We start from the raw sequence: 25,233 nt of genomic DNA, 5'->3' as shown, positions 1-25,233 counted from the left end.
TATTTTAAGTGAGCGACCCAGTCAATGTTTGGTGTCATTTTACCCTGGCAAGATCCCTTCTCATCCCATTGAAGTTAGCCCTCTTGCAGTTCAGAAGTTCTACATTAATTTGTTCCTTAGTCTTCTCTATTGCTAATCTAAAACTTATCATACAATGATTACTCTTACCCAACGTACCCAAAACTCTTAACCAAACCTGGAAGGAGTGTTTGGGGGCTTGGACGGTGAGGAGGGAAGAGGTAAAGGGGCAGGTGTTACACCTTCTGTGATTGCATGGGAAGATGTCATGGGGAGGGGATGAAGGATAAGGGGCAATGGAGGAGTGGGCCAGGGTGTCAGGGAGGGAATGATCCCTATAGAATGCTAACGGTGGGTGTGAAAGAAAGGTGTGTTCGGTGGTGGCATCATGCTGGAGTTGGTGGAAATGGCAGAGGGTGATCCTTTGAATGCGAAGGCTGGTGGGGTGAAAAGTGAGGAAAAGGGGGCCCCTATCATTGTTCTTGCAGGGAAGGGAAGATTTGAGGGCAGAGGTGCAGGAGATGGGTTAGACACGACTGAGGGCCCTGTGACCCACAGTGGGTTGGAAACCTCAGTTAAGGAAGAAGGAAGACATGTCAGAAATGGCATTTTGGAAGATAGCATCATCAGAACAGATGCAATGGAGATGGAGAAACTGGGAGAATGGGATGGGGCCCTTACAGGAAGCAGGGTGTGAGGAGCTGTAGTCGAGGTAGCTGTGGGAGTTGGTGAGCTTGTAATGAATATTGATAGACAGCCTATCACCAGAAATGGAGACAGAGGTCAAGGAAGGGAAGGGAGGTGTCAGAGGTGGAATATGCAAAGGTGATAGACAGGTAGAAACTGGAAGCAAAATCGATAATTTTTTTCTAGGTCCAGACAAGAGCATGAAGTGGCACCTATACAATCATCAATATACTGGAAGAGGAGCTGTGGGAGGGGGCCTGGGTAGGACTGGAACAAGGAATGTTCCACATACCCCACAAAAAGGCTGGCATAACTGAGATCCATGTGGGTACCCATAGCCACACCTTTTATTTGGAGGAAGTGAGACAAGTTGAAGGACAAATTGTTCAGTGAGAGAACAAGTTCAGCCAGATGGAGGAGAGTGGTGGTGGATGGGGATTGTTCAGGCCTCTGTTCAAGGAAGAAGCAGTGAGCCCTCAAACTATCCTGGTGGGGGATGGAGGTGTAGAGGGATTGGACACCCATGGTGAAGAGGAGGCGGTTAGGGCCAGGTAACTGGAAATTGTTGATATGACGTAAAGCATCAGAGGAATCATGAATGTAGGTGGGAAGAGACTGGGCAAGGGGAAAGAAAATGGAGTCAAGACAGGAAGAAATGAGTTCAGTGGGAACAGACTGACACGGTGGGTCTACCAGGACAGCCCTGTTTCTGGATTTTGTGAAAGAGGCAGATGCGGGTTGTGTGGGGTTGGGACACTATGAGGTTGTATGCTGTGCAGGGAAGATCTCCAGAGGAGATGAGGTCAGTAACAATCTTGGAAACAATGGCTTGATGTTCGGAGGTGGGGTCATGATCCTTGGTCAGTTGATGGAAATGGCGGAGGATGATCCAGGGGAGGTAGGGAGAAGTGTCTGAGAGTTGGCGCTCAGCCTCAGCAAGGTGGAGGTCAGTACTTTTCTAAGTTGCACCAACAAAAATGTACTTTTTCCAAGATCCTTGCTGTGGTCTCTTTGAGAGATTAACTATGGGCTGTGTTTGCTGTGAATTTACTGGAAGCATCTATTGATAATGCTAAACTTTGAAACCTTGGGCTGAATCTCCCGAGGAGAGGTAATCAGCGCCGGATTGCCACTCCACTCCTGTTTGCTTACCTTGCACCGGAGATCCACATTTCTCACCCGGACTTCCGAACTGGGACACCTCAGAAATGTGAGCATACCTGCTCCTGGAGTCCTTTCCCTATAGTGTAGGAGTGTTGTGGGAAGACAAGCCAAATCCCCTTTTCACAGCATTAGCTGCTGTATTCTGGTAAGTTTAAATGTCTCAAAGCCACTTTGAGAGGCTACAGAGAGAAGACAAGTGTGCATTTTTTTTTATTCATTCACGGGATGTAGGTATTGCTGGCTGGACCAGCATTTATTGCCTATCCCTAGTTGCCCTTGAGAAAGTGGTGGTGAGCTGTCTTCTTAAACCACTGCAGACTATGTGGTGTAGGTATACCCACAGTGCTGTTAGGAAGGGAGTTCCAGGATTTTGACTCAGCAACAGTGAAGGAACGGTGATATATTTCCAAGTCAAGATGGTGAGTGAATTGGAGGAGAACTTCCAGGTGGTGGTGTTCCCATCTATCTGCTGCCCTTGTCCTTCTAGATGGTAGTGGTCATGGGTTTGGAAGGTGCTGTCTAAGGAGCCTTGGTGAATTCAAACCTGGTGAGTGCAAAGGTTGGGTTTCATGATAAGAGCACCACAGTTATGGTTAAAGACAATGGTATGTATCTGAGTGTGCTTTCAGAATGTGAAAGGCTAACTGTAATTACTTCCTTTTGTGCCTCACACAGTTCCCAGCACCTCTCACCCATGTCCCGGGTCACTTCATCCCTCGGGCATCAGAGGAGGGAAGAGACACATTGTCACATCTGGCCGGCCCACTCCACCAACACAGATGTGAAGGGATGTAGCATGGAAGATGAGTCTGTGGCACTTGGTGCAGGGTGTTTGTATCCAATAGGCACTGTTTGATAGATGTTAAACACCCAGTAGTTTAAAGTAATAAGATGAACAGGGTTTGGGTATTGATTGGTAAATTATACTCAGATGTGTTGTTACGGACTGAGATGGGAGGAGTGTGCAGTTAATTCTAATCCCACTTCTCCACAGGTCATAATGTTAGGACATAGAGATAGTTTAAGTAAGTTATAATTGTAATTGTGGGTGTTAGGAATGAGTTTTAGCTTTAACGTTTTAAGTTTGATTTGTATTTCTGTGTCTGTGTGTTAAGAAAGGTCAAATAGAGTTTTAGTTTCAGGTGCCTGCATTTCTAATGAGAGTTTTATGACTGTTGCAGCTAAGTTAAGCAAACAAGAGTCGAGGAACTGGGCTGTTGCCTAGCAACAGGCATCTAGAGAGGCAGGTCCCTCCCACAGACACACACACAGAAGAATCTAGAAATAAGTTTGTTTTGGAAGCTGTTTGAGTTCAGCTGGTTTTGAAAGCAGCAGCCAGGGAGAGACTGGAGCAAAAGGGATAGATAGCAAGTCCCAAGGTAAAGGAGAAAGTCCCCAAAATCCAGGGGAGTGGAACAGGAGAAAGTCACAAGCAAACCTTCTAGTCAAAGGAAGGACAGGAACCTGGAAAAGGTCCTGTTAAGTGACGTTAAGAGTGGGGAGCAGAGAAAGGCTCCAAGCATCAATCTTAAAGAGATAAAGGCTTGTGAGAAGCCAACGGGTCTAAACAGATGGCTGAAGTTCTGTAACTCTTTGCTATGGGCATGTGAAGCAGTGGAGTACTGTTGACAGCTGAGTCAGTGAGAGAGAGTGCATGGAAGACAGCTTGAATGTCTGTGGTGACCCAGGGGAGAGGAACATCAGAAGGAGAGTTTGAAACCCTGGAGCTGAACCCTTGTGGAAGGCACCTGAGAGAAAGTGTCGGTTTGGGAGAAGATTCAAAAGCAAGTTTTTGGAGAGTGAAGTTTGGAAACCCTCATGTGAAAGACCGAGTTTAGTGAGACTGGTTGGCTCATAAGTGTCTGGGGGGAGTTGAGGAGAAATCCATAGAATCTGTTTGAGGTGTAATCTGTCACTTGGTTTCAGAGTGTGGTGTGTCTGACCACAGGGTGCCATAGGTTTACGAGGACTGTGTACTTACTGTGAACATTTAAGTATAAGATAGGTTTTGTAACTTGTGTTATCCTTACAAATCTGTATATATCTGTAAAGATACAGATGTGGGTGAAGGAGTGTTGTAATATAGTTCATCTTTTCTTGTTTAATAAATGTTCTATGCTTTTGTTAAAAGTTCATTAGCTGACTTTGGTGACTCTGTTCAATAGCCCCTCTCCATGTATCTAAAACAAACAAATAAAAGTTAGGATCTATCAAGCTGGATTCAACCCTGGGATCAGGCTTGTCCAGTGGTAACCTCAGCTGGGGATCATAACAGTATCAATAGTTTAAATGTTTAATTCACCCACAAAACTAGCCAATTGTTTACCTTTGATACAGTGATTCCCAACATAAAAAGACTCTAATGAGGCTTCTTTCAGTAAACACAAAAAAAATGATTTATTATAAAACAAACTACTTTTAAAAAACAAATGAATAAACTGGTTAACATACAAGTTGTAGTTTAGAAGTGTAACTATTTTCCCCATTGTTAAAAAAAAAGATATGCGAAGACCCATGCACTCACACACACACACACACACAACAGGACAAAACAAACACTGTCTCCTGCAAAGGTTGGAGGATGGGAACGTTTCTTTAAAAGGATAGAATTTGAAGAGATCTTGATGCAGTTGATCTAATAGAATTTTGGTCACAATAGTCTGGAAATTCTTTCAGATGGATTTGTTCGGAAACTGCTCTTGATGACTCTTACTTATCACAACTTTGTAGACTTTCAAAATAAAACAGATGAGTTATCCTGATGAGACATTTCCGAGGAAAGTTTAACAAAAAGGTGGGGCAGAGGAAGGGAAAGAATGGGTCTTTTCCTTGCAGCCTGTTTCTAAGATACATCCCACATGCTCTCTCACTCACTGACTGAGAGTTTTAAAGACTAAGATGTCCAAAGAATACTTCTCTTAGGCTAGGTGTTTTTAACCAATCAGCAAGTTTCTTTAGCCTGGCAACAGCAGTTCTTTCTTAGATATACAAAGTATCTCTTCCCTCTCCAGTTGTTGCCACTGGACATTTCTGTTGATCCTTGGTTTCTTGAAGTATAGTATATTCATAGCCCCAAATTAATCTCGCAGGCTTTTAAAAATAACTCAGGAGGGATAATGTCCCAAATTCAATGTCCTTCCCCAGCACTGGGGAGATTGTGTTAGAGTGGAAAATTAAGCTCTGTGGTGAGCAATAAACAGTCTCCACCAGAGCTTTCTAGTCTCAGTGTCCTCTTCACAACCAGGCTTGGGAGTTTCCTCTGACAAAGGGCACCGCACCAGAGTGCAGGAGGCGTCAGAGTCAGAGACATCTGTGCACAGTCCCCCTTAGAGGAAGGAGGAAAGTCACAATGATGCTCCACTAGGCACTGAGGTAGGGCCATTTTCTTTATTCTTTCACAGGGTGTGAGCGTCACTGGCTAGGCCAGCATTTATTTCCCTTCCTTAATTACCCTTGAGAAGGCGGTGGTGAGCTGCCTTCTCAAACCGCTGCAGTCCATGTGATGCAGGTATGCTCACAGTGCTGTTAGGGAGGAAGTTCCAGGATTTTGTCCCAGCGACAGTGAAGGAATGGTGATGTAGTTCCAAGTAATTCAAGTGGAGGTGTTCATCGCAGTGAGCTCTACCTTGTCTCAGGAGCTCGAAGGCATGACCTCCAAGCATGAGTGAATGGCCAATCTCATGGAGGAACACATGCAGCATCATTTGGAGTGCCTGCAAGAGCTTCATGATGCCCTGCATAAGGTTGAAGGCTCACTCAATAGCCTTGAAGCAGTCGGTTCAGAGTATTAGCACTGGTTTGCATGAATAAATGAGGAGCTGTGTTCCCATATAGGGCGTTTGCTCTGGTGGCAGAGCAGTTACTGGAATTGATGACTGCTGTACCCCAGTAGATGTTATGTTTTTATAATAATATAAAAGCAGCACTCATAAGGGATTGTGTAAACACGTTGTGGGTTCATTTATTGAGACTAAGCACATGGGGACATTTATACAGAGGTATAAATTTTGAAGGCACATCAGCTGCAAAGCTGTCTGTGTTGTGCTTTGTTCAAAAGCAAAAGTGAAACTAAAACTGGTTTGCATGGCACACTTCCTTCTAGTGATGTCATGATGCAATCCCTTAACGGCATATGACAACATCCCCCTTTCTTTTTAAAGATACTTTCTCCCTTCCAAACTATAACTATTTACAATACATGTTCAGGTTTAGTTACCATTACTTTAGTGTATAGAACTGATGAATCTGTGAGTCTCTAAAGCGTAAAGTAATCTGGTGGTATGTCCAGATCTTGTAATAGTAACCTTGCCTGGAGGCTTCTTTAATTGCTTACAGTGATCTGTGGGATTGTCATCTTGGGTATTGTTCCTGGTTGGAATTGGGACCTTGTCCTCAATGTAAAAAGACTGTATAGTGGATGGGGATCTGGAATGTATCTGATTTTCCCTCAGTTACATCTCACCATTGTACCTTTGTTTGGAATGACTTCATAGGACCTTGGTTCCAAACAAATCCCTATCACCTCGGTGGGTTGCCACGTACCTTCTGTGGGACCCTGGAAGGAAACTTGTTGTCCCAATTCTAAACTTGGCAATTCTGGACCCGTATTTTTATCATTCACATTGGTCATCTTCTCTTGCAGTTTTAAAAGTGCTCTCTAGTTTCTGAGAGCGTAGAATTGGTAAGAGTAGGTAAATTGGTACGCTCTGTTCTGCCAAATATGAGCTCTGCCAGTGATGGAATAGTTGCACTTAAAGGTGTCATGCTCAGATATAACATTGCAATGTGTAGATCTTGCCTGGTCTGTCTATATTTGAGAATTAGAGATTTCACCATGCCAGTCATTTATTCAGCTAGACCGTTAGATTGAGGGCAATGAGGAGAAAAGTAATGTGATTGATGTTCCATTTCTCACACATATCCTGAAATGGCTTACCAATAACTTGTGGACCATTATCTGTAATGAGCTCTCTGGGCACGCCAAATAAACTGAAAATAGCACTAAGAGTGTCTGCAACAATTGTGTCTGACATATTGTACAATTGTCTAATAAAGGGGTACTTGGTAAAGTAGTCGACAATGACGATGAAGTCAATGGTATGGACATGAAAGAGGATGGATGTGATTTTGGACCAAGGCTGGTTAGAAACTTCGCATGGGATCAGTGGTTCTTTGTGCTGACTTGGCACATGCTCTTGACATGCCTCGCACTTTGTGATGATGACTTCAATGTCATTGTCCATACCTGGCCAATAGACTGTCTGTCTTGTAAGTCTTCTAGTCTGATCTCTGCCATGTGTAAGTGATGAAGTTGCTGAATAATATCAGGTTGCAGAGATTCTGGTATGCTGACCTGCCTGCTTTTAAAAACGACTTCCTGGGAGATGCCTAACTTGTCCTGGTAAGGCGACAATGGTCTCACATGTTCCTGCACATGCTGAATTGCATCAGGCCATCCTTCAATGATAGTCTTCCAAAGTTTCTGTAATGTAGAATATTTTGCCTTTCTCCCTGTAGCTGCTGGTATTTGTATTACACAAAGTGTACCAGATCAGTTGACGGACTTGCATGCTCCTGCAAGTATAAAGTTGCAGCTCCCTTGAAATTACCAATTTTGTTGAAACACTCTAGATATTTTGATGTTAGGTCATGAACAGAGGTGATAGGGTTAGTTTCTGAAGTTGATTGTAATGTCTGACTAATTCCGTCAATGATCATTAGTGTGAAGCCACGGCATGTTGGTTAGCCTGCAATCGCTGGGTCTTTAGTCTCCATGGCCTGAATTTTTTGATTGTCGGGCCCACGCGATCAATAGGCCTGGGAGCGGACAGGAAATGGGCCACCGACTGCGATTGGGCCCCGACTGCAATTTTGCACTGGTTGGCTAATTAACGGCCAGCCAGCGTGAAACGTGCCCTGAAATGCTCAGCGCTGCCGGGGTAGGGGTGTGAAGAGGGCGGGCGCCAACGTAACCGAAGGTGTGGGTGAGCGCTTCGGGAGAGCTCCCTGAAGGTAGGCAGCTGCCCCAGGGAGCTGCAGACCCCCACAGGCTAAAGGACATGAAAAATACTGTAAAAAAGTCCATGCAGCACAATCAAGCACCTGAAAGCACACCTCATAAAAGAACAGTACCCAGATATCTCTTTTTATTTTATTTCCCAAAGGAGGTTTCATCCCGTCCTGGATCGAGGTTTGAGCAAAAATGTGAATGCCGACTGGGCGAATGGCCTGTCCGCCAACCGTAAATGTGGACAGGCCACGTAGAATCACTGTTGATTGCATTACTAATGGGCTAAATTGCCCACTTAATTGTCGGCGGGCGCACACGGTTGTCGGAAGTGCGCACACCGAGAAAAATATCACACGAGTGTGCAGTGGCGTTGGGACACTCGCCCGACATCATCTTGTGCTATTTCACGTCCATTTGGGTTGGGCGTGTGCACACCCACGGGCCGTAAAATTCTGGCCCGTGATCTAGAACATCTGCAGCACCCAGGAGGACTCATTGTGCTTGCACTCCAGGACTATGGAACCTGTGCATGGAATTAGTGAACCGTTGTACGCTGAAAGTTTCACAGCAGTAGGCTTTGCCATGGCCCTCCATATCTGTGGATACATGTCTTTTAGAATTCGCAGGGGTAGTATGTTTGCACTTGCCCCGTGTCAGTCTTGCCCAATAATGAGTAGTTCCCAACTTTCTTGGGATAAATCATTTCAACCTTGGCAAACACCTCGGATGGTGTGAGGATATTTATATTTTCCATGAGATTGATGGTGTGAAACCTACGTTAACCGCTCTTCATCTCGTTGTGCACATTATCGTCACTTTCTGGTTTGTCAATCTTCTCATGTATATGTTTTCGTACAGATATCGGATGGTCCTTCTTATTGCTTTTAGGTACCCATTGTGTGCGGTCTGTTTGGATCAGTGTATGGCTCTTTACAGCTGCATCAGTCATTGTTCTAGTGCACAGTCACTTCCAATGGCCCTTTCTGCCACATGCCCTGGAGTATTGATGGAAAGCTAGGCATTCCCTTGGTGTATGCAGAAGGCCATACTTTCCACATGGCTTACTGGGTTTGGTTGCCATAGTAACAATTGAGCTTGTACTTGGGACCTGTAAACTTTATTGACCTGCAAGGATCGCTTCATATTTATGTCTATCCTTAAATAGCCCTTCAATGCTCTATGTTTTGGGCTTGTCTAGCAGATCTTTCTGGAATTCTTCCATGGAAGTGGATGTGATCACCAACTCAACAACTCTGTCTGCCAGCTCGGCATCTGTAAAATCACAGTATGTACCCTTTTCTCTGCATTGACGAAGTGGTCTATGGATTCTGTAGCTTGTTGTTGCAATGGCATGAACTCTGGTTGATGAATACAGAGGTTTAACTTGATTCTGAACTAGTCTTCCAATGTTGTCCATATGTTCTGGGGATCCTTTAGCTCTTCTGCTGTTAATCCTGACATGTTCAGCCTACGTAGGCCTTCATTCCCAATTGCTAGGCAAATTTTTATGGCTTGCTTTTCTGGTTCAGATACAAGTGAATCGAGAAACCATAGCTCTGTACCCCGTTTAAACACACTGGGCAGAATTTTACGGCCCTGTTTCGGCGGGGACGGGACTGTGAAATGCGGAGGACCATTATAAATGCCATTGATGACAGCGGGAACATAAAATCTGTCTCCATTTCCCAGTTGCAAGTATTTTGTTTATTCATTCATGGTATGTGAGCATCAATGACAATTAAGGTCACCATTTATTTATTTTTTCTAATTATCTCTAATTTTCTTGACCATCTATGTAGTATAGGTACAACCACAGTGCTGTTATGGAGGAAGTTGCAGGTTTTTGACCCAAGGACAGTGTAGGAATGGCAATATAGTTCCAAGTCAGGATGGTATGTGACAAGGAAGGGAATTCCTAAAGCACTTCATAGACAATGATGTACATTTGAAGCATAGTCACTGTTGTAATATAGGGAAACACAGCTACCAACTTAAGCAAAACAAGGTCCCACAAGCATCAATAAGATAAATGACCAGATAATCTGTTATAGTGTTGTTAGCTAAGGGACAAATGTTGGCCAGGGCACCTTCTCTGCCCTTCTTCAAATAGTGTCATAGGATCTTTTACATCCACTTCCGGGAACAGAGAAAACATCAGTTTAAGGTATCATCCAGAACATAGCATCTAGATTATGTGCTGAAATCCCCGGGGTCTGAACTTATGACCATCAACCTCAAAGGAGTGAATGCTACCACTGAACCAAGGCTGACACCTAGCACAGAGATGAGGAAGAATATAAGATTACCAAAGTGCCCATTTTCATTCATTTAATTCTCACTTTTTGGAGCCACCTAAATTAAAAACATCCCTGTGGAACCACCACATCAATTCCATGTTGTATTTGTACAAAATTTTTACAGACTTTAGAAGCTATTGACCTTTGATGTGTCAACAAAGCATCAGTAAAATCCAAGAATTTCGGCAAGACCTGGGTGGTAAATGATCAACAGGGTCTCCACAGTATGGGTAAACAGGTTTCCCACTAACACTGACTGATCCTTATTTTGTAGGTTTGAAATTTGATACAAGGGAGAGAAGTGACATTTCCTCAAAGCTTTGCTGCAGAGCTAGAAAGATGAGAGCTGGACAGGCCTTTGGTTTGTTTGTATGCTTCATGTTAGTTGACTGGGTAAGTTTTCCTTATGACTAAGTCATACACAGAGGATACACCATGAAGACCCATGGGTTCTGATTTATATCCTGAGAGTAGGCCGATCTAATAACTCCTGTATAATAAAAGTACAAGGGAGTTATGAACAGCAGCAAGAGTAGGATATAAATCAAATCCCATTGATCTTCACAAGTATTCTTGTATGTATAACATGTTAATAATTAATCTGTAAAGAATTAGGTAAATTTAATGAGGTAAAGTGAGGTGCTGTACATATTCCTTTGCAGATTGGTCTTGTGGAGATAGGTACACTGTGATTGGGAATTGCTGCTTGGTGTAGGTTTGGAGCATTTAAGAATCAATCTTTGAAGGAAAAATAGTTCCTGTCATTTGAATGTAATACTTCTCCATGGAAAAAAATCAATTGAAAGGGTTTTATCATATCTAATATAATTATGATAATCTCCAATGAGGTGAGTCTAAAACTAAACAATTATTAGCCCATGTGAAATCAAGGCTTCAGTTATACAACTACTTTCACACATGCAAAGTAGTTTTGGGTGCATATTAATCTGAAAATGGCAGTAAAACATGAAAGTGAGGTTGCAAAGGAATATCAAGTGCACTTAGGTAGAGACAAAATCCAAAGATCATCTCATAACAGTCTGGCTTTGCACCAAATGCAGTATAACTCCACTCTGGTACAAAGCCAAGGTGGCAGACTGAACCTTCTCCAGAACACCAATGTCAGGAGAAAGTGGACACTCCCACGTGCTCTTTCCTGACATTACAAATTAGATATCATGGAGTCTGGATGTTTGTCTGGTGCTCCTTATGATTGGCAGGGGGTTGCCTAGCGGTATAACTTCAAGTTACTTCTCAGAGAGTCACACTCTAAATTATATAAGGGGTAGATGTTATATTCTCATGTTTCTGATATCTTGAAATATTTTAAATCAGCGATGCCACAACAGGCAGGCAATTTGCTCCACTAGATTACCACCCACTTGGTGAAGATGAACGTCTACCCCATATCTGTAAAATAGCAACTCCTTCTGCCACCTTTGAAAGTGAAGACATTTATATCTCACTGCTGACAGTGACATATTCTGTTTTCCCCATAGATGGATTTTTTAAAAATTGCTTGTTATGATGTTACAACTATGAAAACATGAAAATATCTCCAACGTTTACAAGAATATTTTTGTATATTTTATTATGCAAGGCATACTGAACCATGCCATAAATGCTCTGTCATCATGATTGTAAATTAGTAAAGCCATGCAAACTTATCAAAGGGAGCATTCTATCTTCACACTAAAGAGAAAATAGCAGTTTAATGTTTGTGGGCCAGTGTTGCATATGTAAAACCAATGCTCTTTTCTTTGATTTCTTCCACTTGAAGATTCAGTCCAAGTCCATTCTCGCACCTCGTGGTCCTCAGCCTGTCGAAAGTGGTGAACAATTTACATCCAAACAGTGTTTAGAGAAGGAATGGCCAATTTGTACAAAGGATGACTGGGTAGGTGGTGCAGTTGTTAACTAATTTTTTTTTTGTGAAATGTAACATTACAAATAACTAAAACAGTAACATCCTGCATTATTCTAATAGGGCCCTAAATGTCCATCTGGGTGCAGAATGCAAGGACTAATAGAGACTGAGAATCGACAAAATGATGACAGGATAAAGGACATTCGACAGATGTTGGAGATATATTCCAAAGCATTTGGGAATACTCATATTACTGTGACTGAGGCTGTTAACAGAATCAGACAGACTCTGAATGGAATGGGAAGTGAGTGGTTCCTCAGTTCATGTTTCTTAAAGAAGGTTTCAGGTTTTATTTCCAGAAAAATTAAAATTGAATGACTAACTCAAATTTTCAGAATATCACATCATATGAGGATTTTGTAACATTTGAAATTCCCTTCTCATTCAATTTTGCATCAGGAAGTGCAACTATTTCTCCAACATTCATTTGGATTTAGTTTAAATTTTTGGTTTCTTTACAAAATGTGCACGGAGAACTCTATAAAAACTTTTTGAAAACATGTCTGTATCTAGCAGAATTCTTATGTCATTTTTAGGATTTGAAGACACCTACTATCAGCTGGTGGATCGTCTGAATTCCAGACTTACCATCTTGCAGAACAAAACCAATGATCAAAGTCACAAATTAAAAGTACTACAAAATAACATATTAGAACAATTCCAAGTTATCTCAAGACTGGAGGTAAAGATTATTTATTTTGAAACTGCAATGTTTTTATTCTGACAGTTGGAAGTATGGAGGTTTGTGAGTCTTATTTACAAAATTTTTCATCATTAATATTAAGTTTTTGTCGTGAACTTAATATCTGGCAGAATTGTTTGAATATGATTGTATTTTTTTTATCTTCTTCACACATGTTTGAATATCTTCTCAAAATTCTAACTTATCTGAATATTGAATTGTTCCAACAACATTGAAATCCATTGAGAGAGAGAGAACTTCTTTTAAGTTGGCAGCTACTTGTTAATTTGTTCTCAAAATCTGGGTAATGCTGGCAAGACAACATTTATTGCCGATCATTCACTGGCTGTCCTAAGAAGGCGGTGATGGGACGTCTCCTTGAATCACCACTGCTATTACCACTGACTATCAGAAATGTAACCATAATTGTTGCTCATTTCCCAGGCACCGTGGGTGGAATTTTTGTGCCCGTTGGCTTCGGGCATGTTTGGTAGCGTGAGCGGACAATATGGCAAGAAGGCCAAATATCGGTTTTAGAACATTGTGAAACCAGATTGCAATCGTCCGCTCTGCCCGTCAACGGCGGGCTGTGTTTCCCACTGTTGCACGCCGGGAACTTCATAATACATCTGCATATCATTATAAGCCCAATTAACCGAAATCATCCTCCCCCACGCTGAATCATTCGAGCACAGCATGCAGACGTGCTTCACAACTGTACATAAGCGACGTGCACCTGGCGAGCTGCATTTCGCTCGGGACTTCGGGTTTGTTTGCCTACCTTGCTTCAGGCAGCACTTGCGGTCATCAGCACCAGGCTTCGCAGGCAGCACCACATCACTTTTAGGGGGGTTCACGGGCAGGTCTTTACCTACCAGACCAGCCATAAGGCAGGGGGTGGCTTTTCAATGGCTGCAGGGCTGAGGCTTGTTTGGGGAAGAGATAGAAATGGCCCCAGGCAAGGGAAGGGGCTGCAGGGTGAGGGCTGTACTGAGGAAGGGGAGTATCACAGGGTGTGTGTGAGGACACATGTTGATCTGTGCAAGTGGCCTCAAGAGGGTGAGGGCTGAGGAGGCGGCCTCCAGAGGAGATGAGGCCAGATGGAGATGTGAGGGTGTGTGTGAGAGAGTGAGTGGTGAAGTCCCTTGAGCTGGGAGTGAGTGAGCTGTCAGTGAACGTGTAATGGGCTTGTGAGTGTGTGAGTTGAGAGTGAAAAGATGGTTGCCATACCCTGGCGGCATGGATGAGATCATTCATCCTCTTTCTGCACTGGATGGCCAGCCTCTTCTGTGCTGCATTGGCACTGATCACCACTGTAGGGGGGTGGTGATGTGTGTCAGCTTCACCTCTGACTTCTGAGCGATCCGAATCGCTCCCACTCCCTGGGTTCTAGACCTTGGACTTATTTGGGGGTTGTGACAAAGTACAGCAGACAACTGGTTTAGGTGCAAGAAAAAAAAAACTGAGTTTATTGAAGTCACAAATGAACTTATAACATTAGGATTACACTGAGATTATACAGACCTACAAAGTACACTTAGTTAAGAATGAGGAACACACGGCAAAACGAGGGAAAATCAAGCTACTAATCCCCTTACCCTTGTCCCACCCCCAAAACCTAACTAAATTGAACTAGGAGAGGTCAGGGATCATGCTCACCAACCAGGGTTCCTTGACAGTTCGAAATCCAGCCAGGTAAGCCGGTTGCAGTTTTGGGGTACGCTCTTTGTGTCCTCTGGGGCCTGCCGTCCCCACGTGGTCCTGGTATGTGGAATCTGCGAAGATTCTTCAGTTTGGTGGAGTCCGCTAATGCGGTAAGGCATGGTTGTGGGTGGTCGATCTTCGTGGAGGACTGCAGTTGTGGCCTTGTTGTCTTCGGTTGAACCTGCCACCCTGTGCCCCTTGCCGTGATGTTGCCTGCGGGCCTGCAAACCTCCAGATCTCCTTCCTCCACTTGGCTCAGCTACTTCTCCCTGCTTAAACTATGCTTCAATCGCTCCAACGCTGCTCACCCTCTCTCCTTTGTAACTGGTGGCCCAGTTATACTGTTTTTTGAATTTCTTATCTGAATAGTTCTTTGTCTGATTTTGGTGGGCTTCTTCAGGTGATTGTTGCCTCGTTGTTTTTAATGGGCTCGCATGATGTTTATCGTTGTCTTCCTCTCCCCGTAACTAATCTTGAACTGAAAGCCATTGTATATGTGGAGTATTGATAGGTTTGCATAATTGCATTGATTGCTGCCTTCCTGCCTTAGTAGTTAGTAGTGATTATTTATGCAAGATTTTGATGGGCTTTAGTTTGGTGTAAGATGAAGTCTTTCTCTGGGTTGATTGTTTTAAAGGGAAGACTGCGTATTCTGTCTCCTTTCATTGTCTGGTTTCAGGCAGCAATCCACACTGCACTCAACAAGCCCGGGCATGTCCAGTCCCAGGCCTTCATGGGCCTAGCCTCCTGCCTGCAGGGTTCTACGCTTAACTCAGCAGTTGGGCCCTCTGCCATAAAAGTCCAAAGTCATATCCTTGTTGATGATATGAAAAATTGGGGAATTTTGAGAACCCTTCAGCCTCCCCCTGTGATACTTAAACCTTGCTTCAAGTATCATACTGGAAAAGAAAATGAAATTCCCGACCCTCCATAGTCAATCTGCCCTTGTAATTACCTATCTAAGATCTCATGACACATACATTCCCCATTCTTTAAAATTTGGTGTACGTAAGCATGCATAGGCAAAATACAGTTATTTACATACATCCAAACATTTAGGGGTTCCAACACCCCACTTGGTGCACATACATCTTTATTAAAAGAAAACAAGACGCAAAAGTCTTTCTTAAAAATAACCGAACACAAAAAAAAACAGTCTTTATTCAGGAACACAAAAAAAATATATATATATGAAAGGTTCAAACAGGTGTATCTCTCTCCACCTTAGCATAATGCTTCTTCCAGGTCCTATCGTTTTGGAACTCTAGGGTTTTGCCTTTTCCCTTGCACTGAGAGCACAACAGGTACAACACTTTTCCCAGCTGGCAAACCACGAGGATGTGGGAAGCCATTCTGACCCATGAAGGGACCTCTATGTTTTCAAAAATGTCCCACCAGGGTGGGACTGTGATACCTTGAATCTCTCCCTCTATCTCGTATGTTTTCTGTTCCAAAGTATAGAAATTCTTTTGTGATAACTCTACAGCTTTTAGTAGTTTAGTAAGATGTTCTGGTAGAGGGGGAATTTCGTAACCGAAATGTGTGACAGAGCTCTGCAGATTGGTAATGTTTTCCCTAACAGTGAGGTGAACAGTGGAGGGTTCAGGAATGGGGACAATCCGTTCCTGGGCCACTTGAACTTCTGCCACGGGTTTAAAACAAAAACTGCTGTCACTTACCGGACACCGGATGTGCTGTCCAAGCTGGTAGTGGGGCGCACTTGTGGTGACACAATATGTCCCACCTCCTATATATGCTACCTGTGGGGGAACATGGCCTTGTGCCATTACCTCCATGGTACAGTTTATAGGCCGTGCACCAGCAGTTTTAAACCCGCACTGTGGTCTGGAATAGGCGTTCAAGTGCTGGGGACACAGTACTACGTGTGCACCCTGGCTCTGGCACCCAGAGAGGTCTGTACCTGTCATCATGTGCTCCCACTTAATGACGTAAGGTGGGACCGCTGCGAAATGGACGTGTGCACCCCCTTGAATAACTCCAATGTTCTTCACCCTACATACCGATGCAGGTCGGGCTATCTCACCAATGACCGGCATCCTCACTACTATACCCATGATGGTGTGGTTGGAGCGCCCACAATCTACTGGGACAGGGTAGGCTTCAGAGGCTAGGCGGAACTGACACAGGCTTAGTGAATTCTCAAATGGGTGGAGGGCTGCGAGGTGCTTGTTGCTGATCCAGGAGGGGACTAAACCTTGCTTTAAATCCTCCAGGTTGCTGTGGCCCTCGCCCAGCAACTATGCCCCATACAGCACACGCACCTCATTCTGTGCAGCCTGGTCTGATGCATTCCTATCCTCTCGAATGAGTGCATTCACTGTTTTGGCGTGCCTTTCCAACTCAGCAATAATCTCCTTTAAATGGACCGTCATGGCCTGGTCCTCGTGTAGCTCTGAGCCTATCACTGTGTTCTCCTCTGTTAAGATTTTTCATAATTGTGTTTTTAAACCATTTATTTGTGTCTGCAATCCTATGTCATCCAGACTGTTTATCACAGAGGATCCTGTATTATATGCTGTGAAAACATCATTCCAGGTTCCCCTTCTTTGTCTCCCTGCATCGCTAAAGTACTCAGTGTGGGTAGTGCACAGTTCTGTTTTGTCTACATTGGCAAAATCGAACTCGTAGAATTTCCTAAACGTTTCTCTTAATAGGGCCTGGTATAGCTGTTCTCTCTCCTTGGGGCACCACTCAGGTAAGTGTACCTCTGTGAGGTTTAGAATCACGGAAGCTACCGTGTAGTGTACCCCCTGGTATAGCACCTTTTCGGTCGGCACTAGTACCAGCCCATTCCCTGGTCCCGTGGCAGTGGCAGGGCTCTTCTCCATATGTGTCCTTATTATCGGGGCCGTGGGCAGGGGCTTTTGGGTCCGTGCCACGAGTTCAGTGGCCTTAACTGAGGCTGGAGAGGATGGGGCTATGCAAGTGTGTAGGTGGGAATCCCATTCCACCCCCTTCCCCTTGTCCAGCCATGCTGCGGAAAAGATAATGGATACGCCCGTGGGGCAGGTCTTTCCGTGATCCCCACATGCAGACATAGATTCCCTGTTCCGATTTCCACCACTTGTCCCAGCACACATTCTCCCCCCCATGGTTCCTGGTAATCGTCCAATGGGTGTCGTTCTCCAGTCGCTCCAAGTCAGCTGTACCGTCCCCCATGTCTCTGCTCAGCTTCCTGAGCCACAACCACCTTCCCAGGGGAATCTGTCCTCTGCAGGTCAGGCACACGCGTTTCCCCTCAGTGACCCCGACCTGTGTGGCCACAACCTGTATGCTGGGGCAGGGGAGGGAGGCCTCCCCGTAGGTGAACCCGGTCTGACTGGAGTATCGGGTGGAGTTAGATCCCAGCCACCCTGGCCATCTTCCCACATGGGAATAGGCAGTGATCTCCTCCACGTTACCTTCTCTGCCCCTCACAGTCACAACCGCTGCTCTCTCCCCTGAGCACCCAAAAATGTGGGAGTCCTCCACGTCACCTCGCCTCCCAGCGGCCATTCCTATCAGGGAGAGTAGGAGTATGCCCCCCATCCTATCGAAATCCTTTCTGTAGGGAGATGTAAGAGCATATAGCCAGGTCCCAAACAGATTTGCTGGCTTGGGTAAAGAATAGGCGAGTCTTGCGACCTCGACTCAATACAAACACTCTTAAACAATAATACTTAAACTACCAACCACCCTATTTAAAATTTAACTAAAACACCCAAACTTAACAATCTCAAAATTAAATAACAGAAGCTATGTACATTCGCCGCCCGTCTCCGGGCGGCCAGGTTAATCCCTGTTCGGGCTACAGCACACTACTCCTTTCGGTGTGGCCGCCCTGTCCTGTACCTTTGGTCCCTCACAGCCTGTGGCTGCTGGCTGGGGACCTCTGTCCTCAGATCAATCCCTGACTTGAGGGGCTGCCCTTTTAAACTGGGGAGTTGATGACCACGGTTTTTTTTGCTGTGGCGTTCGTGGGGACCTTCTAGGGACTCTGGCTGGTGGGGGTTTTCTGGCTGGTGGGTCTTCAACCCGAGCCACTGTCCCCTCTTGTGCGGTCTGGGGAATCTCCACTGCCGCTGGCTGGGGATTTCTATCCTCAGGCTGTACCTCTTCTAAACCTGTGTCAGGGGCAGGTAACTCTCTGCCCTCAGGTCCCACCTCGTCTGAGTCCCAGATGAGCGGGGGAGTGTCCCAAACGGTGGGTGGGATGGCCCTTCCCTTAAAACAAGCCATGCACCTGCTTGTGCAGTCTGTGAGTTTGCTCCTGCTGCAGGCTGAGGACTTTTATCCTCAGACCTTGCCCCAACTGGCTGTTCCCTTCTCTCGGATTTAAACAACTTACATTGGTTAACGTGGAATCATTTGGTGCGCCGAGGCAGCTTTATGGCGTATACCATGGGGCTTGCCTTATCTACAATGCTGTAGGGCCCCATGTATAGTGGTTCTCAACTGCCTACCCGAGCAAAATTCCTAACCATAACCTGATCCCCTATCTCCCACTCATTGTGCGTACGGGGTTCTAGCAGCAGTTGGTTACTCCGATGCTGTTTTCCCATGTTGCTAGCAGCCTGCCAGTGAACCTGTTTAAGGTGCTCAAACAGATTCCTGACGAAGCTGTCCCGGTTCACCTCTCTGAGCCGACCCTCCATGAGCACCGGGGCTGGCACATGGGTGGGGGTCCGCATAACCCTATCAGTCATGAGCTGGTGTGGGGAATACCCCATGCTTTTTGACTGGCTGGCTCGGATCCCCATTAGGACCAACGGTAGAGTTGGTCCAAGAAGACTTCTACCCACTTTCCAGGTGAGTCAACCATCTCTTTCCTCAGCCTTTCTTTCAAGGTTCTGTTCATCCTCTCTACAATCCCTGAGGACTGTGGGTTGTGTGCAACGTGCCATTTCCCCTCTATGCCGAGTACCATAAGGGTATTCTGCATGACCTGCCTGGTAAAGTGGCTCCTTTGGTCGAACTCCATGTACTGTGGTAGCCTCCAACGTGAGAACACCTCCCTGACCAGGATCCTGGCTGTACTCAGAGCCGTGGCTGTTTGGCAGGGGAAAGCTTCTACCCACTTTGTGAACACATCCACCAGTACTAGGCAGTACTTATAGCCTCCCTGGGCGGTGGGTAGGGGCCTGATGTGGTCGACCTGGATCGACTGCCATAGTCCCTCTACCCTCCTGATGTGTCCCATAGGTACTTTCCTTTTGTGCGGGTCAGGGTTATTAGCAACACACACCAGACAGCTGGCACAGAACTCGCGGACATCTTCCCTGAGCCACCATCCTGCCTCTTCCACCTGCTGCCAGGTGGTCTCAGGCCCGGGATGCCCTGTTGAAGGAATTCCCTCCTGTGCTGCTGCGGTACTACCCACTGCTCTCCCTTAAACAGCACGCCTCCCTTTACAGAGAGGGCTGCTGTGCTGTAAGGGCCCTCTACCCTTTTCCCTTCTGCCACTGCACTGAGGACTGCCTTGAGGACGAGGTCTTGGGTTTGGACCGTCTTAAGGTCCAGGGTTAAAGCTACCCCTGCACTCCCCCATGTCCCATTCCTACCTGTGACTGCTGCTATAGGACAGGACTCATATGGGTCTCAGAAAATGCCTGTGCGGGCACCCTCCTTAGCTAGCACATTGACCTGCCGGTTGCCCTCACTCCGGGGTTCTGCGGAGGAATGGGCTTTCACCTTATGGATGAAAACCTCCCCTTCCTCCCCCACTGCTGCTAAGATTTTCTCCAGCAAGGGTTTCACCATGAGGGGTCTCCCGTCAGCGGAGGTGAATCCGCGGCGGGACCAGATGGCCAGGTACTCCGTACACGAATTGCATGTGAACATGCTGTCCGAGCAAATCGTGTATGGGGTGGGGAAGATCTCGGAATGTGTAACCACGTACACTACCATGGACAGTTCAACCTGCTTGGGAGCTTAATTACCAGGGCAAGGTTTGCCGCTGGGTCATAAACTCCACACCCCGTGAGTCGCTCACCAGCAGATACTGTGCTGGAGCCATCCACATAGATTTCACGGCCTGTGTGGTGTATCCCAGCCCGTAAACCTATGTCTACTTCCCAAACCCCTTCTGTGGAACACCGGTGGGCTGTTCCAGGATATACCAGGTTAGCTGCGAGCTTTGGCTCGCAGAGCCCTTTTACTTTTAGGTCCATCTGTGAGAGAAGCAGGGTCCAGCGAGCAATGTGTGTACTGCTCACTGTCCCATCCTTGATTCTCCCATCCAGGACTATCTGGGTGTGATGGGTGAGGAGAGTGATGGGAGAGGTGCCTGTGAAGATCAGCGATCTTTTCACAGCCCAATGTGTGGCCAAGAGGTGCCTTTCACAATTGGAGTAGCTCTTCTCTACATCTGTGAGTATCCTGGAGGAGTAGACCACCAGTCTCAGCTTGCCATGCAGCTCTTGGAGCAGCACAGCACTCAGGCTGTCCCCGCTGGCTGCTGCCTCCAGGAAGAACTCTTTCCCTCCATCTATGGCCCCTAGAGCTGGTGCGGTCTGCAGATCTTTCTTGAGCCTGACAAATGCTGCCTGGCACCCCTCATCCCAAACCCACTCCACTCCCTTAAGCAGGAGTCGGAGCAGAGGGGCTGCTGTGGCCGCATAGTCCTCAGTGAAGTCTCTGTAGTACCCGGTTAGCCCTAGAAATGATCTCACTCCCGTGACTATTTTGGGGACTGGTAACTCCTGTACTGCTTCCCGTCCAGCTTTATCTACGGCCCTTTCCCCAGCGCGTATTGTCAGGCCCAGGAATTTCACCTCCTGCTGGCCGATCTGCGCTTTCTTTGGGTTCACTTTAAGACCTTCCTGCCTGAGCAGTTCCAGCAGTTCAGCCAGAAGTGGGCCATGCTCCTCTCTCGAATCGGTGAATAGGAGCAGGTCATCCACGTATTGTACCAGCTGCCTGGGCTGGCTGAAGCCCTTTAAACTGTTTGCCATGCATTGGTGGAAAATGCTGGGGCTATTGTGGAAGCCCTGAGGCAGACAGTTCCAGGTGTACTGTTGCCCTTTAAATGTAAAGGCAAACTTGTGCTGACCCTCTCTCCTTAAAGGGATGGACCAAAACCCATTGGAGATATCCAACACCATGAAAGTGGTCGCAGATGCTGGGATACTTCCTATCAGGTCGGCAACTGCTGCTACCGTGGGTGCACAGGCTGGGATGTTACTGTTGAGCGCCTGATAGTCCACTGTGGCCCTCCAGGAGTTTTCTAACTGGCCATAGTGGAGAGTTCACGTGGGTGGCTATCGGTCTCAGGACCCCCTATTGCACTAAGGAAGACATGGCTGCTTCCATGTCTGGCTCCGCTTCCCTGGGGAAGTTATATTGCTTTTGTGGTCGGGCTATAGGGTCCCCATCTACACTGACCTCGAACCCGTTGACCTTCACACAGTCGTGTTTGTGTGTGGCAAATGTGGCTAGGTGGGCTCGCACAAATGCCTGGAACTCCCTTGGGGCATTACTGACCATGAGTTTGAGGTTATAACCCTCTTCAGACTTCATGGTGCACAGGGTCCCCTTCCCCTGTTTCCCTGGGATGACTACTACTCCGCCTTCCTTTCCTGTTTTTGCCCCCTATAGGCAGTGATTCCTCAAATCCACTAGGATCCCATGACCTACAATAAAGTCGGCTCCCAGGATCCCTTTTCCACCCTCCACTTCTCACTTCATTAGGATATAGGTCCACTTAGAGCGGAGTGTCCCTAAACGAATGGTCAGTGGGATGGAAAATGAGCCAGCCTGTTCTTTACCTGTGAATCCCGACAGACTGTATGGGACGCTGTTAGATAGAGGTGAGGTGGTGGGGTTAGCTGAATGGATCACGGTACATGATGCTCCTGTGTCCAACAGATAGGTCCCCTTTACCTCTTCTACCTCCATCTCAACAAGGGGTCTCTTCCATAAGTCGTAGGTAAGGGAACACAGGTAAACAGGCTGCGCTGGCTCTGGTCAGAGTTGTGGGTTAGATGGGGCTGATGGGGTCAGCGCGCCGGTGGTGGCTGCTACCTTCCCTGGGCCAGTCAATAGGGTTCTCATGGCTTCCAGAAATCACTCAACCGTGGCGGGAGGGATTCCTGTCCCTGCCTTTTGGGCTGGGGTTGAGGAATTCTTTCCCTTGTTATCTTTCCAAGGATTCTTACACTCCTTCCTCCAGTGTCCATTCTTCCCACACCCATAACAGCTGAGCTTTGTGCTGGAAGGGTTATTCCCTTCCTGATGCCACTCCTTCCTACCCTGGCTGGGTTTCATTTCATGCACTTTCCCTTTAGGTGGGTGTGCATCGGTTCCTTTACCATTATGGTAAGGTATGGTCAATTGTCTGATCACTGTGAGTTCGGTAGTCAGGGGATTTTTTGGGTCAAACCACATTGCTGCCGCGGCCCTGACCTGTGGCAAGCTGTTTGCCACCAGGCAACGGAACCAGTGGGCCCGCTGATCCTGGTCCAGGTTAGCCCGGTTAGGCGTCTCACTGCATGCGCTCCTATACACCGGCCACAACCTGTCTGCAAAAGTCTGCGGGGGTTCTCCTACGAGCTGCACTGTTTTTTCCACCTGGGAGTAAGGACTTCCCTCATTCATCCCCACGGCCTCAAGAACTTCCTCCTTGAGCTCCCCATAATCACACTGTCCCATCTTACATTGGTCAGAGAGGGACTGGAAGAGCTCACTCTCTAGGGAGAATAGCAGCATTTTGGCCTGTTCAGCATCATTGCACTCGTTGATGCTTGCTGCTTGTTCCACTTCCCTGAAGTGGACCGAGGGATCCCCATTTGCCGCAAGTTTAGTTAAATGGCTTACCATGGCCCTAAGTTGTTGGGTGCCGTGGGGAACTACGAACTGGTTTTGAAGGGGTCCCTCATCCCCGTTATCAGTGGGTGGGCCAAACCTTTACTGCCGGGCCGGGCACGCCGGCCCCGGTCCCATCCTTTCTTGCTGGGGCTTTTCCTCCTCAGCTTCTGCCCCTAATTCCACACCCCCACTCCTGCCAGATTTCGCTAAAGCTTGGTGCTACGGGTGGTGGTCGTGGGCCCTCCTGCTCCTCAACCAGGTAGTCCCTTGGCACTACCTGTGGTGTCTGAACCGTCCTCCCCAGGTTCCCTGTGAAGTCGACCTGGGCTGCACGAGGGCTTAAGAGGCACACCATGCCTTTTGCCGTCATTAGAGCAAGTTTCAGACTCTCTATCTGCTTCTAGCAGGGGCCATGGTCTGCATCCTCAAACCCCTGTGTGCTCACTATCTTATAGGCTGCCTGTAAGCCTTTTACTTTCTCCTCCTGCTCTCTTGTCTTGCTAGGCGGGCATTCTTTTCCTGCAACTCCAGCTCATTGTTTTTGGCTTCGGTGACCTGACACTGTAAATATTCCTGCTGGGTCTTATGCTCCCCCACTAACTGCACCCTTTCCTGGTTCGGAGCCTGCAATGCTAACAGTAACTTTTCCCCTGCTCGGGCCTTTGTTTGGACTTCCAGGGCTGACTGCCGAGTCTCAGCTGCCTGTGCTTCAACGAGCCTGTCCAAAAGCTGGATCTGTCTCTTGAAGCACATCAGCCAGACTGCCTTTTCTATGGATTTTTTATGATCCTTCCCTTCTGTCCATTTAGCTGCAGCATCTACCGGGTGCCCAGCCTTTAACAGATTAGTGACCCATTTTTTTTCCATATTGACCTTACTGAACACATAATTTGAAATCCTCTCTTCCATTACAGTTCTCTCTTCGAAATCAGTGTCCACTGCATCGCATCCCTTTTGCCAAGGTCCTGTCGCGGTTGCCATTACGTAGGGGGTGGTGGTGTGTGTGTCAGCTTCACCTCTGACTTCTGAGCGATCCGAATCGCTCCCACTCCCTGGGTTCTAGACCTTGGACTTATTTGGGGGTTGTGACAAAGTACAGCAGACAACTGGTTTTGGTGCAAGAAAAAAAAACTGAGTTTATTGAAGTCACAAATGAACTTATAACATTAGGATTACACTGAGATTATACAGACCTACAAAGTACACTTAGTTAAAAATGGGGAACACACGGCACAACGAGGGAAAATCACGCTACTAATCCCCTTACCCTTGTCCCACCCCCAAAACCTAACTAAATTGAACTAGGAGAGGTCAGGGATCATGCTCACCAACCAGGGTTCCTTGACAGTTCGAAATCCAGCCAGGTAAGCCGGTTGCAGTTTTGGGGTACGGTCTTTGTGTCCTCTGGGGCCTGCCGTCCCCACGTGGTCCTGGTCTGTGGAATCTGCGAAGGTTCTTCAGTCGGGTGGAGTCTGCTGATGCGGTAAGGCATGGTTGTCGGTGGTCGATCTTCGTGGAGGACTGCGGTTGCGGCCTTGTAGTCTTCGGTTGAGCCTGCCACCCCGTGCCCCTTGCCGTAATGTTGCCTGCGGGCCTGCAAACCTCCAGATCTCCTTCCTCCACTTGGCTCAGCTACTTCTCCCTGCTTAAACTCTGCTTCAACCGCTCCAACGCTGCTCACCCTCTCTCCTTTGTAACTGGTGGCCCAGTTATACTGTTTTTTGAATTTCTTATCTGAATAGTTCTTTGTCTGATTTTGGTGGGCTTCTTCAGGTGATTGTTGTCTCGTTGTTTTTAATGGGCTCGCATGATGTTTATCGTTGTCTTCCTCTCCCCGTAACTAGTCTTTAACTGAAAGCCATTGTATATTGGATTATTGATAGGTTTTCATAATTACATTGATTGCTGCCTTCCTGCCTTAGTAGTTAGTAGCGATTAT

General features: G+C 46.6%; 2 protein-coding genes across 2 annotated transcripts in view; one reads left to right on the top strand and one right to left on the bottom strand.

Moving 5' to 3' along the window:
* The window catches only part of fgb (fibrinogen beta chain), a 285,364-nt gene that overhangs the window by 200,592 nt on the left and 59,539 nt on the right, over nucleotides 1-25,233 (bottom strand). The gene's annotated exons all lie outside the window — the stretch shown is intronic.
* The window catches only part of fga (fibrinogen alpha chain), a 54,028-nt gene continuing 39,198 nt past the window's right edge, over nucleotides 10,404-25,233 (top strand). The window contains exons 1-4 of the mRNA XM_078541806.1: nucleotides 10,404-10,569; nucleotides 11,957-12,073; nucleotides 12,164-12,347; nucleotides 12,640-12,785. Of these exons, the coding sequence (XP_078397932.1) occupies nucleotides 10,516-10,569; nucleotides 11,957-12,073; nucleotides 12,164-12,347; nucleotides 12,640-12,785 (501 nt within the window). The 5' untranslated portion in view covers nucleotides 10,404-10,515. The remainder of the gene's footprint in view (nucleotides 10,570-11,956; nucleotides 12,074-12,163; nucleotides 12,348-12,639; nucleotides 12,786-25,233) is intronic.

Source organism: Cetorhinus maximus, chromosome 1 (assembly GCF_964194155.1).
Source record: "Cetorhinus maximus chromosome 1, sCetMax3.hap1.1, whole genome shotgun sequence".
Taxonomy (NCBI): Eukaryota; Metazoa; Chordata; class Chondrichthyes; order Lamniformes; family Cetorhinidae; genus Cetorhinus; species Cetorhinus maximus.
Note: the sequence above shows the minus strand (reverse complement) of the source record. Positions and strands in the feature narration are given on the sequence as shown.